Source organism: Diaporthe batatas, assembly GCF_019321695.1.
Source record: "Diaporthe batatas strain CRI 302-4 chromosome Unknown Contig00008, whole genome shotgun sequence".
NCBI lineage: Eukaryota > Fungi > Ascomycota > Sordariomycetes > Diaporthales > Diaporthaceae > Diaporthe > Diaporthe batatas.
Genome location: NW_025408555.1, coordinates 287,828 through 304,330, shown reverse-complemented (window position 1 = coordinate 304,330; position 16,503 = coordinate 287,828). Strand labels below are relative to the sequence as shown.

The following is a 16,503-nucleotide window of genomic DNA, read 5'->3' as shown; positions in this document are numbered from 1 at the left end:
TTACTGATTTATCCCATCGACGTAGTCCTGTGCCTCAACAGCGAGGCAGCTGCCACTTGTGACTGTTGACCTTCCCGGAAGTCCTTGGGTGCTGTTCTTCAACGGCGCAGTCCCATCGCTCCACCAGCAGCTGTATAGCTGAACACCGGGCTGGTTCGTGCGGAGCTCGGCCTTGACACCACTATACTTTGAGGCGAGGGTCACAACCGCGGCGCCTCTGGGCGCAGACTCAAACAGCCAGTAGCCATTGTACCCGTTGCAGCCGCTGCCGCAGTTATTCTTGAAGCTGGCGTCCGAGGCGGCATGTCCAATCGTGATATTTTTCGCGGACGCGAAATCATTCACGGATCCAGGGGCTGCGGTCAGAATCTTCCCAGTGGGCAGGGCTCCGCCGTCGATCTCGAGGTAGCGCTTGGAGTACGGCATGGACAGGGTGTAGTTCCATATCGATGGCGTTTCCGGGTCCTTGTAGGCGTCGAGGTTGAAATAGGTGTGGTGCGTGAGCATCACGGGGGTTTTACCCGTCAGCGACTTGGCCGACATCTTTATGTCCAACTTATTAGGTTTGACGGTGTAGGTCACGCTTGCTTTGACGTCGCCGATCATGTTGAGCGAGGTGTTGGACTTGTCCAGGATCGAGAAGGTGATGCTCTCGTCGGAGACGTCGGTCACGTCCCAGAAGCGCCAAGACCAGTTGTTGTTCCCGCTGTGTAGAGTATTGCTCCCGTCATTCTTCTCGGTGTGGTAAGTCACATTGTCAATGGAGTACTGGGCGTGTCCAATGCGATTGACATATCGGCCAGGTATGGAGTTGTAGACCGGGTGGCTTGGGTCCTTGGCTAGATGGAGATCAGAAAATGGCACATAGACGCTTCTTGGGCAGGGGGTGTCATGCGGTAAAAGTTTATGTCATCATATCCAAGAACAATATCGACATCCTTTCCGTGTTTATCCTTGACCCACAGATTGGTAATCGAGGCACCATAAGTGATAAACTAGTAATTTCTCAATAATCGCCAGTTTTATGATGATTAGTTTTAGTACTTCTAGTCACTCACCTTTGCCTTTATGTTAGTCGCCTCTAGAGTGTACTGCTTGTCCTCGGCATTACGACGCAATCCCGCGAGGGCTGTAGTCGTCCAGGCTAGAACAGCAGTAGCAGAGCATCGCATCTTGCGTATCCTTGATTAAAGTTGAAAGTCAGGAAGGAATATCACTGAAATAACAATGAACTGTTTCCATAGAACCAGGCTTTCACGGATATATAAGTAGATATCTATCGGGCCTACGGTGTCATTTATGCTCCAATCAAGGTAACATTTGAAGCCAAGTCGGGCGAGAGGGGAATTGCGGAGATTGGTAGCCCGTTTCCATTTAAACAAGGCTCCGAGCGGAGCTTAATTGGTTGCATTTACCGCGGTCCATACTCTGTGTAATTAAAAAAATGTCATGCTTTGGAAGATTGCAAGGTAATAGGATCTTGAAGCGGCATAACGGGTATTTACTGATCACTCCTGCTGCACTATAAACTGTGACCTACAGACGAGCCTAGTGGTGCACTAGTAACCTGCACATCGTTTAGGCTTTTCACGTGAATTGAAAGGTGGCGTGGATAATCACATACATGGTTACAATACAGCCGCACTTCAAAACGCGGGCAAGTCCCCTCACTTACACTTTTGCTTTTTGGATTTAGTCCGGTCCAGTATTGGATCACCTACGTCACCGAGAGGGATTGTATGTGATGGAATGGTGCTGTATGAGACTTGCAGAAGCTTCCGCGGCTTAAAGCAACCGGGTCTGATGAAGAAGAGGATGTCTTGAGTCATATCGCATCTAGGTACGATTACCCTATTGCACTCGCAGGGAGTCACAAATGAAGTGAGTATGAGTCTTAAGAATGAAGAACGATATTCAATGATCAATGGACTGGCTTTAGAGATCGTCATGGACTGTAATCTGCGGACCTAATACGAACCCTTCCCCAAGACAACCTTGCTGTCGCCCCATTAGGCCGCTGGCGCACTTCTGCCCAGGTGAGGACGAAATCATGGGCCATGTTGGTAGGGTAATAGTCTTTGACTACTTGTTGCAATCGTTGAACAATTCATACCAAAAACGGGGTTTAAAATGCATTTAATGCCTTGGTACACACATTCATCAACAAGGACGTCTTTTTAAGAAACCGCCTGGAAAGGAGCAGGGGAATTCTGGCTCTTACCAAGATTTCTTTGCTCCTCTTCTTTCAAAGACCCGCGCAAATTCCTACTCGTGTACTTCAATATTTCTCAATCTAGCAAGTACTAAATTGATGTGAACTATTACTGCTCGACGACGTTTAGAAATATAAACCCCCCCCCCCTCAATTTAGTGCTGCAAGACTTCCAAACATCGCCACGAACGTGGGATGCATACCGAGGTCACCGGCCGCCTTAGCCCATTCCACCAGCCCAACTTCCCGTTTGTTTTCTCCTTGCTTTGTACGCTCTGACTGCTGCACATCTGTATTGCCCTCTAACATCTGCTCCGGATCTCTGTCACTGTCAGCCTGTGTCTTTAACCATTCACGCAAGGCCATCGTCGAAATTTGGACGCCACTAAGGAGGTGCAAAACCCGGAAACTCTTGTTCCTGCCCGCTATCCCGGCGCCTCCTGTTGACTGAGGCTTTCCGTGTACTTGACCATTTTGTATTGGAATGTCTGCATTTCCCTTCGGAACAATGTCTTCTAGAATGGCGTTCATGATATCCTCAACAACTGTCCGTAAGGGAACTATATCCCAACCCCCACGGATGACATCTAGGTTCGGCTTCATGCCAAGTCTCTGGGATGACGAAACTCGGACGATGGACGGCCATGCGCCAGTCTGGATGGCACGCGCTTAGACGCTCGAGAAAGACCTCGCTGGCCCACTTGGATGCTGCGTAGTTGTAGCCAAGTGAGGCATCTGAATCTGCCAAGACCACGGGCAAGCTGTTCTGGCTGGTATGACAAGAGCGGAGATGACGAAAAGCATAGGTACAGGTACAAATATGCCTTGCCAACAGTCGACCGTCCAACCATCCTTCTACATTCTGTTAGGCGTCTTTGGTCAAAGTTGGGCGAGATCAGGCAACCAACCCACTACCCCACTGCAAACAACTCTTGGTACCTAGGTACCTTGAGCTGGACCACAAATCCACCTAATCACTCAGAACCCACGACTTAATTGTTGGATGAAGAACACGAGGAGGTACATCACAGGCTTTCTGGTTGCTGCACCAACCAAGAGCAAGTGCGACCGGCCAAAGTTCCAAGGTTCCCTCGAGCCTCCTGCTCTGTGCAAGATGCTCAGATTCCTATTCTTTCGGGGAGCACAGCAACCTGGGCCACGGGTGTCGTCTCCATGCTTCATAGGTCTTTGGTGCAGTCTTCAGCACACCCTGCCCTGGCCATGGCCCCAATCTTTTCTCTCTCCACCTGTGGGCATCGAGTGGCGACATTAACACATGCCACCTACCATGTTGGCCCGCACTTGGAGACAATCGTCAAGTCAAGTGCTGGTCAAAACTCAGCCAACCTTCACGATGCCTTCAAACCTACCGTTCTCCTCTCAGTCGGTCAGCGTTCGACAAACGACTCCCTACGTCAAGATATCGAGACCTTTCGGCGAGATGACGACGTTTTCTCGGATGACTTCCTGACTGACTCTGTCCTGGTCCAGGGAGTTCAAGGTTGGAATTTCGAGAACTCGCAAATCAATTGGGGTGGCCTGGGAATACAGACTGCCAACGGGTACTGGAACCCGACTGATGTTATGACAGTCCAGACCGATCTGCCCCCAGGGCCTTACTTCTTGACGGCCGAGAACAAAATCGCCCAGGCCTGGCGGCTCTACCCTGACGTACAGGATGCTTTTGCGACTACCTTTGTACCGTCGGAGGATGATCCGGGCCGGTAAGTGTCGTTGATGGCCCAAAGCTACCACTAGCTAATGGACCTGGGCGCTGATGATTCCTTGGAATTCACAGATTTGAGCCCCTCGAACTCACCGGTGGGAAAGGTCTCTGGCGCCAAGTGGCAGTTCCCAGTCGCCTTTATTCGATACCAACGAAGAAAAGGCCGCTAGCTGGCAAAAGAATCAGCATCAAGGACAACTTCAAGATAGCAGGGGTCCAAACTACCCAGAATAATCGTGCATGGTGCAGCCTTTACGGGGTAGAGAATGAGACTGCCAAATATGCCCAGCAACTCATCACCCTTGGGGCAATCATCGTCAGAAAAACAAAGATGTGCTCGTTCGCATCTTCAGAAGAGGCCACAGACCAATGGATCGACATCCACGCTCCCTTCAACCCAAGGGGAGACGGTTACCAGAGCCCCTCGGGCAGTACCACAGGTGGTGGTGCCAGTCTGGCCACTTATGACTGGCTTGACTACTCTATTGGTACTGATAGTACGTTCTTCAACCCAGCCAATTAATTCAAGCGTACTCACTGATTCTCCACTCAAGCAAGCGGAAGTATACGATGGCCTGCGGCTTACAATGGCTTGTTTGGGATGAGAGTCTCTACCGGGACTGATACGCTTGAGGGGATCTATCCTGCCTGCAGGTATGTGTTTGATTGATATGAACTTTTCCACGCGGGAACTAACCTGCCACAGATCCATGGACACACTAGGGCTCCTATCCAGGAGTATTGGCGGACTCCAGAGCCTGATCAAATCTTCGTTGCCCTCATTGGGTGATCAATCAGAGACGAATGTATGATAGTCGCTGCCTAGAATCCCTGCCTCTACTGACATTTTAGTTCCCAAAACGACTTCTATACTGCACGGACTTCTTTCCCCACACGAACGCGGCACAACAGTCTCTTGTCGAAGAGTTCATTCAACTTGTTGAGAACTACCTAGACGTGAAGCGGACGAATTTCAGTCTTGAGGACAGGTGGTCACAGTGTCCCCCACCTGAGGCAGAGGGTAAAGATTTCAAAACATACATCGACAAGGTAGGTTGGATCCACTGTCTGGCCACTTAATCGGTTGCTGACACTTTAACCATAGACGGCATACTACCCCTTCTACTACGATGGCTTCAATGAATTCTCACAATTTCGCAAAGATTACGAACAGAAGTTTGACAAGCCTGTTTATGTGGGACCCTATATGCGCTGGAAATGGCAAGAAACCCCACAGCTGTCATATCATACTGGAACCTGATATGTTAACACCCAGCACAGGGATCGAGGGGCGGAAGTTAGTCTCAAGCAGAAGGAACAGTCTCTCAAGGAGCTCGAGGTGTACCGTCGCTGGTTTCATGACGCTGTAATGAAGCCGGAAGCCGGTGGCGGTTCTGACGCAATCCTGATCCTCCCGGTTGGTAGCGGTGACCCAAAATACCGCGACGAGCCAAATAGGTGAGCACCATACATATGTAGCAGCCCTCTCATCTGCCAAAGCGAAGACAGATTGACTGACTCCGGACAGCCCCCCGGGTGTTGTTGGTGCCTTCAGTACAAACTACATTGGATCAATGCAAGGGTTGGCTCAAATAGTCGTGCCGGGTGAGTGTGAGATTGTCCTAAGGGCACCGTATCGCCTGCTAAATGGCTTTTTGTAGTTGGGCAGACCCCGTACGAGTCTAGGATCAGCAAGAGAACTGAGTACAATCCTATTGTGGCCTCAATGGCCAGTGCCCCCGGTAAGTTTCTTTCAAGTCACATCACTGTTGCGCATTTTAGGTCTCGAGCTCATGAAAAATACAGGCAGCGATTTGATGCTAGTTGCCCTCGCCAAGGCGGTTTTGGAAGGCGCTCAAAGACCGACCAAGGTGGAAACCGGGCGTTTTATGTTCAAGTTGTAGGTGAACTACACATCCGTGGGCAACTAACTTGGACCAAACAACGGAACACATGGACACTTGTGGACACTTGGTCTCAATGAGGAGCTTCTAAACGTGACCTATGATTTCGGGACCGGGTTTCCCCCCTTTTTCTTGCTCCCTTTCTCTCTCTTAAGACCTATTGCCATGAAATGGCCAGCTTAACTGGCGAAGTTTCCACAAAAATCAAAACTAAATCACCAACCGCACCTGACCTGATGCTGGCTGTAGCTCAGATTTCACTTGTCACGACAACAAGTTAATGTGTCAATCTTGCAGACGTCATTGAAGACACTATATGTCTGCGTCAGTACTCCACACTGGTGATAACACTAAATTGGAAAATTTATACGTGGGAGCACTATCTACCTAGAGGCATTACGAGCTCATACATCACGATATGATAGAATCCTGCTCCTCCAACAGCGGATGGGTGTAGATATTCTACAACTCCCCTTGCAAGATCCCGTTGATCTAACGTGGGCGGCCCAGATTCCGACCACCCCCTGATTTCGATTGCCTTTTCTATATAAACTCCTACTTTTCTACCCTACCTTATTAAATCTAAATAAAATTCTATAACCCTAATTTTAAATTTTAAAAATAGTATTTTACTTTAAATACTATATAAAAATATTTTAAAATTTATTTTTATGCTTTAATATATTTAAAAAAAGTTTTAAAGTTAAAGTATTTTAAGATATTAAGAAATATATAAAATCTTATATTATTAATATTAATATTTTTTATTATAAACTTATTTTAATTATAATTAATTAAATAAATTAGTTATAACTTTACTTTTTTTAAAAAAAACTTTAATTAATACTATTATTATTTAAATATATAAGAGTTTTACTTAAAAGTATTAATAATCTTTTAAAAGTTAAAATCTTTACTTTTTCTATATAAACTTTTTAAAGAATTTATTAATATATTTATTTTATAAAAATAAAATTATATTAGTAAAAGTAGCTTAATATATAATTATATAATATTTATAATATAAGAATAAATTCTTTTATAATTTTTATTATTAATATTTATTTTATAAAATCTCATATTAATTTAATTATAAACTCTTAATATTTTATTAGTAATTCTTAATATTTTAAAACCTTTAAGTTTAAAATTTTTTTAAAAAATAATATTACTATTTATTTATTTATTTAATATTTTTATATAATAATATAGTTAATTAGTTATTTATAAAGTTTAGAGTTAGGGTTATAGGATTTAATTTAGATTTAATAAAGTAGTTTAAAAAGTAGGTGTGTTTTGGTGTAGTTTGTATTAAAAGTGGGTGGTTGGAATTAGGGGGTGGTTGGAATTTAGGCTGCCTACGTTATGCCCGGCCTCTGTATACGAAGTGGTCACCCTCCTGGCGCAGAATGACAGGGATATCGCTGCCATAGAAAAGGGCTATCACGCCTCCAATCTCTTCGCTTTTAGGTCCCAGACTGTTGAATCCAAGCGACGTTGCCAGAAAGAAGCAGAACTGCTCTTCTTCCAAAGGGTGTTTGGAATCGGCTGTCTTCTTACCATCCAACACTTTATAGTGGTTATCTTAGAGGCTTATCTTTTCTTCATCACAGTTAGGTAGTTTTGCTTCTGTTCCGTATACGTCCGAGGACATACATAGCGCATTCATACGGTGGTGAACGCTCAAGACCCAGAACAATGCCGATGTGGTATGGCCTCTCAAAATTCACCAAATTTGGGATGAAGATTCGAATACATGACATATTAACCCACGAAGTGCCATATCTCACTGTCTGTCATCAAAGCAAAAAGTACTCGTGCTACATTCTGACACGATCCCAGACTACCCACATCATACAAATAAACACTCACACACCTTCTTCCTGATGACAAATAAAAATTTGGTTTTAGGAGGCCCTTCAGGCTGGCAGACAATCCAAAAGAAGAGTCTTGTCCCTCTGCAGCGCTTCCTCAATTGAAGTGAACGTAATTCCAAATTTCTCCTGGGTCTCCTTGGCACATGCCTTAGTCCAACTCAGATCCTTAATGTTCGACATAAGATGGAACGCCTGACCGAACACTGCGATGCCCATCTCCTCCACCTCTTTCGGAGTCCGCTTCGTCGCGCGCACCTGTCTCCCACTGACTCGGATAAGAATGTCGCGAACTTCCTCGGCGGTGAGGAGCTCATTCCCAAGATCGATCTCCTCGCCGCCGAATTTGACCGGGTCCTGCAAAGCCGCTGCCGCGTACTTGCCGATGTCGTTTGCGTCAGTAAAAGGCAGCCGGGCCCCGTCTTCGAGCAGGTGGTCTAGCTCTCCGTCGCTGGGAAGGCGGGGAAAGTTCCCGTAGGCACCCGGCACAAAGAAGTCGAAGTGGAGGACTGCCGGACGGAGAATAGTGTAGGCTTGAAACCCGCCAGCTCGGACGATCTCCTCCACTGTTGCTTTGGAGGAATAGTAGTCATGGAGATTGATTTCCTTGGTCGCCTCGTCATCCCAAAAGGCTTTGCTGCCAGCTCCGTGGGTTGTGGATGCTACGATCCTATCGACGCCGGCCTTCTGACAGGCCTCAACGATGGTCTTGGCCTGCAAAGCCTCCAGCCCTGGGTAGGGGAAGGTGTTCAAGAAGGCCCCCTTATAGCCTTGGGCTGCTTTGAAGATGTCCTCGTAGTTCTTGCTCTCCCCCTGGAAAAGGATGATGTTCGAGTCCTGTAGGCTCGGGGGGACTTTTTGAAGGTCTCGCACCACTGCGTGGATCCTAAAACCCGCCGCAAGGAGGTGTGAAATGACTGAACGGCTCTGCTGGCCGGTGGCTTGAGTGACGAGGTAGGTTGCCATTCTGGAGATATATTGTAGACAAGATATTGTATCTGTGCCAGTGTAGCTTATGTTTTGTGATTCAAAGAGTTGATTAATATGATTCTGGTGATCTCACAGGCTTTGCTTGTACAGAACACAGCAGGAATCCACCAATTTATATTGAAAATGCAGCCCTAGCAATATGCTCCGTGGCTGACCACACCTCCCGTTGATTCATAATCTCCCGCAAATCTGCGCACCTCTTAATATTTTGGCGCCTCGCATTTGTCTTCTATGGCATGAGGCAATGGAGAGTAGTGAAGCCCGAAGTAAGCAAGCAGCTGAAAAGGGACAAGCGCCGGGAGTCCTCACAGCTCTTAGCCTCGATAAAAGTTGCTTCGCGTGGGGCTCGTCATAGACGGGCCGCATTCAGGGATCTTGTGGTAGACTAATGCGTCTCAGAAGGATTTAGGGTGAGCTGACAAAACAGACTGGGCTTGAGGATTTAGCTGCCTGGCAAGAGTAGTTATCTAGACCAGAACGTCAGCGACCCACCGAAAGTAACTTTCTCCGACCTCGTGAGACCCACTGAAGTCAACGACCGCTTCCACACTACGCGACGTTGATTTCTTGGACTCGGCACGTCGGGCACAGGTAATACCGAGTCATCCGCGGCCGCAATGAGAGCTCGCAAAGGTTGCTGGACTTGTTCCGGTCAGTACTTTCAGCGAAGGGCAAAATAAGCCTAAAAATGTGACAACTTGCAAGACGTGGCTAACAGCGCTTTCACAGCTCGAAAAATCCAATGTGATGGTGGTCTCCCGGCCTGCGCAAAATGTGTCCGTACCCGACGGGTCTGCCAAGGGTATGAGATGCGTCTTTCCTGGCCCAGAGAGGATGACCGGAGACGTTCGTTAAGGGCCGATACGTCACCATCAGTTCTGAAAGCTTCCGAACAGACTGACAATAAGTACACCAAATTGTTCTTTATCAGTACGACTTGTCAGGAGATGGAAATGTATGGCTATCTGCCCGGACAAAAGCACGCTGGCAGCCTCAATCAACTGCCCCCACCATTGCGGAGGCAGCCCCAGAAACAAGTCCGCGACATGGACCTGGTTCACTATTGTAAGTGCTGAATTTTACGGTGAAATATTCAAGTGCCTGGCTGCAAATTGTTATAACTTACCATACTTAAAACATACCAGTCCAACATTTCGCCCATCTCTCCTTGGTAACATTCGGTCAACGGCCTTCTCAGATCCGAGACATCCTCTTAAGCATGGCTATGACACAGGACACAGTTTCGGGGCTCGCATGTTTATACGCGGTGCTTGCCTTCTCCTCCCTTCATCGCTACGGTATCAATGAACAGGCTTTGCAGCTGAAGGTGCAGGCAATCCAGTCTCTGTCCGCTTCGGTGGCAGGTGAGCCACTCACCTCGGAACAGGCCACTCAACACGTGGCTGCGTCTATGATATTGGGGGCATTCGAAGTAAGTTTCCGACGAAGTGTGATCTGAAGAGTGGAAGGTCCCAGCCTAATCTCTGCTCGTACTGTAGATCCTAAATCCCCTGGAGGCGTCGGGTGAATGGCTTGTGCACACATGGGGAGCAATGGATGTGATACAAACCACTGGACTCAGGGATCAGCCATGCGGGAGCAACGCTGGTCATCTGCTTGATTGGGTCCAATACCATGAAACGATTTCTCGATTTACCATGCATCATTGGCGTCACAAGTCATTGGTTCCAACCACCACGGCCAGAATCGGACACAGAACACAGGATATTCAGCATTTGCCACTGACGCAATATAGGCCAGTACGTCAAATTGAGACTGACCCGTTGACGCTAAACACTGATTATCGCTGCTTAGAATATGCCATCCGTGAACCCCACCTTTGCAATACTCAACCTACTTTCCGAGATCAGTGAGACGTTAATCGATCCTCGGGATCCGAGGAGCACGACCGGCGAGTACCAAGCCCACCTAAAGGATATGGACAGAAGGATCAAAGAAATACCTGCAAACTCGGCTCAAACTAGCACTGATCCAGACTCCAAGTTCGCGGTGGAGTTGTACCAGATGGCAACACAGATATATCTGGCGCGAGCCTCCCAGAGCCCATGGGAGCCGGCGGCGGACCTCGACTCCTTGATAGATTCCGCATTTTCGGGACCCGTGCAGTACTGCAGTTGCGAGCATTTCTTTCCACTGTTGATTCTCGCCTGCGAGGCCCAAAAAGATGAGCAGAGGGTCGCCATCATCAATCTTATTGAAAGAACCCAAAGGGACACCCGCATACGGAGCATCCAGGGGGTCAAAGACACAATCCAATCCATCTGGGTGCAGCAGGATCTACATAGGGATGATGATGTGGTGGTGGACTACCTGGACATAATGAGCGCGGTGATCAGCTCATGTCGAAGCGTGCCGTCTTTGGCTTAGGTATCGTGTTGACAGAATCAGTACCACCCGTACGAAGCGGTACTTTCAGGACCAGCTAGCCATTTGAGAACTACCTCCCACCCAAGCCCAGCCCTCTGAAGATATCGAAAGTGCAAGATTGGTCTAGTGTCAGACTATGGTTGCCGTATCTTAGAAGCAATAGTCCCTGCAAGTCACCCCTGTCGATGTCACTGGCGTGGCTTGGAAAGACGAGCAGAAGTCAGCACAGAATTCGACGGCAAACAATGGACATCCGAGCCTCAGACTTGCCCTCATGATCAGTCGAGCTTGGAATTGCCGTGAGTATATACATCTCCAGCGTATTACGCGACTGCATCATCTGCATTTTGAGCTAGAGCAACCCTGGGATGTGATAGAAGTGAGGCAGGGCACCTAAATCGGTCGAAGAGTACACATGTGTGGTTACTCTGACTGACAACAGATCTAAATCGCGTCATCCAAGTTATCACAGTTCCTATCACCTACTCCGAGACAATGTGACAGTCAACCAAGCCAAGCCTGGAAAACCCGGCATCGGCTCGAATGACAAGGCGATGACATACGGATCTACACGTCAACTACTTACAGTACACTAGGATCCCGAAGTCATCCTGGCATGTGCATAAAGTTACCTAGGTACCTAGGTAGTCCGCTGTACCTTTCCTTCTGGTTTAGCTGCTATCTACAGATTATCAATAATTATGGAGAAAGCCCACTGTTTATTCGCAAGTACTCATAGCAGAAAAGTTAGATTGGGAATACCTCACACCTAATCTGGCCAACCATCTTCTGCCAAACCAGGATAACCTCGGTATCTAGGGCACTGTAGGCAGCCCAGAGCGGTCAGCTGCACTATGTATGCATGCGCGTTTCCGAATCACCCACCCATGCACTTTGCAGATGCGTGGAGCACAAGCAAATTTGACAGGTTGAGACGATCACATTTCATAAGCATATCTCTGTTCAGAATGTGACCGAATCAACCTCACACCGTGTTCATGCCCCCACCTTATTTTCCTCGTGCATAGGCTGATGTCAGCTGTGCAACCCCAATGCAGGTACGTCCCAATCAGTCAGCTCTGATGGGGGTCATGCTTGGCCATTGGGCTTCTCGCCAGCCTCTCTAAGCGCGTGAGAATTGATCAGGCCATATGAAACCTCCGAACATTTCAGCTGGACAAGAACTTGCGACTGCCTGTTATCGACCGGTGGGGGAGATTTAGGCCGAAAATCTGCAACGTTGTAGTGCAAGGAGAACCACTGGTCTGCAGTCGCGAACTCGAGCTCGTATCTTTGGTCTGGACCTTAGTGATACTTGGCACTCTCTAGGGGTTGTTTTGTGGCACATTCCCATCACGCTCGCGTGGCTGAAAAATGGGTGCGGGACCACATTATGCACATGCTACAATAGCCCATGTCCCGTTTCACCAACGTTTGTTGCACCGGGCGGCGGGTGGCTGCTGCTCACAGCAAGTAAGAGCGAGCTGCTCACTGATTTCAACCCGGTCGGGCGGATCCGGCACACACTTTTGTGCTCGTCAACCATGCATGCTCCGGTTGGGAGCTGAGGATTTGGCAGCTTACCTGCAGCTGGGGGCGTTGTTTATTTCGTCTAACCCAGACTTCTGCATGCGGCTGTGATGGGCAACTAGTGTCTGGCATGTGCTTGGGCGTGGTTCGAATCAGGAAATCACACAAAGAGTCGACGGCGCTTCTCTTGAACAACAAATTGGTCTCGAGCATTCTTTCCCTGCGTCCCTGTCTCGTTACACATGCACCTATGCACGGCCCGAATGCCCGGAACCCTCAAGGCAGTGTCACCAGAGGCAGGACACTGCAAGAACTGCAAGCCACTCGTACCGACTGTGGAAGGCGGTAGGTCTCAGGTTATGAAAGAAGGTCCATGCTATTCCTGGGACAATATCCCGGGCAGGTCGTGTGGAACTCGTGCAGATCGCACAGGTTGTGAATGTCTCATTGCCGTCGAACCGGATTTGAGGCATTCCACCCTCCTCGAGCGGGGACCTCCAGCAAAATCGACTCCTCAAAGGTCCCCGAGGCCATCGTCACAATTGAATTCTGACTATTGTGGGCGCGGTGGGCCTGTTCTAGATGGTTAGAAATGGCCAGCCACCCTGGGTGACCGATGCCTGCAGAAGCGAAATTGTGATCCCTATTCTTGGCAGCCATGGCTACACACATACACCTTGATCACATTGAGCTTGATGTTTTGACAAGCGTGGAGTTAGACATCTTTGCAGAAGTAAGTCGTATTGTATACAAACTCTGAGAAAAGCCGTTCTGGTCACGATTATGAGTGAAGTCCAAACGAATCGGAATGCAGAATGCACAGCCTTGGAACCGGCCAACAGATTTGGTGCCGACAGAATCCTCCAAGGTGACAACATGAAACTATTTAAACATAGAAATTGAAACCACGATTGAAACCCAGTAATATGAATGAACAAGATGCGCACAATATCCTCTGCTTGTATTCTGCGTCCATACATGCACGTGTCAGCCTGACCAAGACCCGAGCGTTAGAGCTGGTGACAAGAGATCTGCCCTGGACAGCCAGATGAGGATAAAACTCACGCCATGATCAGCGACGCTGCCTTTCAACTCCCAAACCTCTGCTCGAATGACGCAATTTTAGTTGTCATACTTGCAGTCTGCTGTTGCTGTCTCGCCTTCTCGTCGCCAGTCTGATCGGGGATCATGACGATGGTGTTCCCGTCACGGGATGGCTCTCTGAGGAATGGCTGTGTTCGGATCGAGGACAGAGCTTGGTTCTTGGGTGCTCCACCACTGTTGTCGTTGGGTGTCGTGCTTATCCGCATCCATTTTAGCTTTTGGATGCGACAGGCACTGGCATTGCAACATACCGGTCCATTCTTTTGTCACTTTGTTTGTGTAGGGCTCAGTGCACGGTCTGAATAGCCGCTCTGGGGAGGGGCGGGTACGATACAGAGGCGGAATGTTCCAAGCACAGCTGAACGCGGGAAACTTGGGAATTCGCTGCTGATGACGGTAGAGGAGTAAGCGCTGAGGCTATAGATAATGAAAACGCTGCTGTGATGATGACGACTGGTGAGAACCATCTTCTCGCATTCATTCGAGGGCCATGCTATCTTATATATCTTGCTATCGAGTGTGAAATGACTACGTCGCCTGCATTCTCATCTCTGCGTTCCCAAGTTCAGCTCTGGGGGACACAACGGAGCTCAGCACGCACAGATTCCCATCATTGCTGTGAGCGGACCACTGCAGAAACATCAAATGAAGAAAAGATCATCCGATCTATTGTCAAGGAGAGATACCCGCAAAATCAGAAAAAGCAAATAGTCGGGAATGGCAATGACTGGTATGTCAAAAAAGGAACGACGGCCAACGTCCGGTCAAGTTTGGCTGACTGTTTAGCGTTGCATTCGAAGGATTCCCACGTGGGATTTCCAAAACCCTGTTTCAGCCGGATGCCGCCTGGGAGGAGCCGAAGTGCCATACGTCTAAGTTGGAATCGAGTTGTGTAAATCTTAGACCCGGTTGCCTTGAGAGCCGCGCTGAGGCAAGCGGGTGTGGTCCGCCAAGGTTTGCACCAGGGTGGATTGGGGGTCTCTCGTCTGCCCCGGAACACACATGAACCCTGCTCTGCCCGCCTTGCTCTGGCCATACGACTCTCCCTGCCAGGCATTAATCAGCTCAACTACGGGCACCAGTGATCTAAATGAGTGGGAATGATAAAAATACATCATGGTCAAGTCAGTCATCATGTGATTCTCCTCTGTCTAACAATGCTACTAGTAGTCCTACACGGACTGCCACAGTGGCTTGTGAGTTTTTGAGAAGCCCTGCAAATCCTTATTAGTCAGACACGAGCGAACTCCTCGACTCAGCAGTCATACTACTTAAGCAACCAACAACGTCATGCCTGGGAGAACGAATGACCCTCTCGTCTGCACTCTCGATCCATGTTGCTCTCCTATCGGAATTCTCAAGTGCTCCTTGCACAACTTTGGTGCATAACTTTATCCAAGCATACCGGTATCTCAACATGCACCGAATTCTCATTGAGGCGGGAGTAATGTATCGAATAATCGTCAGGGCTTCAGCAGGAATGCCGCATTTACCGTTTTCGCGTGCCTGACGCTAGCCATGCACATCTGCCCAATTTGAGGTGGCGGCGAGGGTCGGGCTTGGGTGAGATGACTTAGACGAGGCTGAGTCTCGGCCTATTGGTCAGCATCTCTGATGCGTCGCGTTTGATTGGCCACCCGGCCAAGCCGGTCTGAAAGCAGAAATGCTGTCTCCCACACGGCAAAACTTGCCAACGAGAGTGACCGATTGATGACCTGATAGTATTGAAAAATGAGATCATTCCTTTGAGGTTGCTTTTTTCGCTTTTTGTCGAGAGAAATCGTATGACTGTCACGTCTCTCAATCTGTATCAGCGCATGGAGTTACACTGAGCACATTTGTGTCGCCAATACCATCGCCGGGCTCAACAAGTCCTCAATTTACCACTTGAGCTGCCCTCATCAGGGCCGCCCATCCGGTCAAATTCACGAGGACATATTTTTCCTCCATCTCAGAAATATGCTCCACCGGTCGACTCAATTGCACTCTGGTCACTTTTGGCTGTGGCCCGGGGGCCAGTTTCTCGATTCCGCCTGCTCGACGCCTTGTCATGAGTAAGTAAAGAATGACCTGGAAGCCTGATTGGTTTGGTAACAACTTCCTTTTTGTTGGGATTGTGTTAGCTGGCCAGCCTCATAATGACGGCCACTGGCTCCCTGGAAGTGCACTTTATTCCTCCAAGTGTCACCATTTTCTATTGTTCCCCCATCTTGGCCGCGTGTTGGGCCTTCAACAGACATATGGATCCACATCACCCTTGCCATTCGTTTCCCCGGTTGACGCAGCGATGCTTGAACTTTAATCCTTGGTAGGCCCGTGTACTGTACCCGCATACAGGGGTCGGGGGGCTTTCCTATTGGTTTTGGGCTCGGCCATAATGCCAGTCATTACTCATGCGGCTCCAGAGCCTTGTCCTGCTGCAACTTCGACGTATGTCAACATAGTGCGTATGTCGCATATGAGGAATGGCGGAAATGAATTTTTGGTCGTATATACTGTCTCCTTTTATCTGCATACATGTAATACCATGAGATGTATGGAGTTCCGGTCCCCAGAACTGGCAGTCGGTCTAGCCTGGATCATGGGGTGATGTTGGTCCCTGGCCGTGTGACTCGAGATAGCAGCACAATGTAACCATATGTAGGTCTAGACTCCAGTGCCAGTGAGGGGAGCTGGGGTAGCTGAAACGGTTAGCAACGGCGGCGAACGCGGAACTGAGATCAGGTATGGCATTTCGCGGTCAAATCTTGTCATTGGCAAAAGGGAGACAAGCCG

General features: G+C 48.6%; 4 protein-coding genes across 4 annotated transcripts; 2 read left to right on the top strand and 2 right to left on the bottom strand.

The window, feature by feature from the left end:
* Positions 1–1,172, bottom strand: KVR01_007352 (uncharacterized protein; the record flags this gene model as incomplete). Its single annotated transcript, XM_044784191.1, has 2 exons — positions 1–834; positions 1,059–1,172. 2 exons carry the CDS (start codon positions 1,170–1,172, stop codon positions 1–3), a joined length of 948 nt encoding a protein of 315 aa, XP_044643605.1.
* A 2,031-nt stretch (positions 1,173–3,203) lies between these two features.
* On the top strand, positions 3,204–5,842 carry KVR01_007119 (uncharacterized protein; the record flags this gene model as incomplete). The annotated part of the gene is made up of 9 exons (XM_044781455.1): positions 3,204–3,936; positions 4,011–4,435; positions 4,493–4,592; positions 4,928–4,988; positions 5,044–5,133; positions 5,215–5,396; positions 5,494–5,543; positions 5,600–5,680; positions 5,721–5,842. Exons 1-9 carry the CDS (start codon positions 3,386–3,388, stop codon positions 5,840–5,842), a joined length of 1,662 nt encoding a protein of 553 aa, XP_044643372.1. The 5' UTR covers positions 3,204–3,385.
* Positions 5,843–7,562: 1,720 nt separating this feature from the next.
* On the bottom strand, positions 7,563–8,852 carry KVR01_007219 (uncharacterized protein). Its single transcript, XM_044783502.1, has one exon. It carries the CDS (start codon positions 8,680–8,682, stop codon positions 7,762–7,764), a length of 921 nt encoding a protein of 306 aa, XP_044643472.1. The 5' UTR covers positions 8,683–8,852; the 3' UTR covers positions 7,563–7,761.
* An 801-nt stretch (positions 8,853–9,653) lies between these two features.
* Positions 9,654–11,094, top strand: KVR01_007511 (uncharacterized protein; the record flags this gene model as incomplete). Its single annotated transcript, XM_044790763.1, has 4 exons — positions 9,654–9,771; positions 9,852–10,138; positions 10,206–10,466; positions 10,522–11,094. 4 exons carry the CDS (start codon positions 9,654–9,656, stop codon positions 11,092–11,094), a joined length of 1,239 nt encoding a protein of 412 aa, XP_044643764.1.
* Between the last annotated feature and the right edge of the window lie 5,409 nt (positions 11,095–16,503).

What these genes read in the sequence shown, in the direction of transcription:
- KVR01_007219 (XM_044783502.1), bottom strand. Translation starts at nt 8,682, where the DNA reads ATGGCAACCTACCTCGTCACTCAAGCCACCGGCCAGCAGAGCCGTTCA.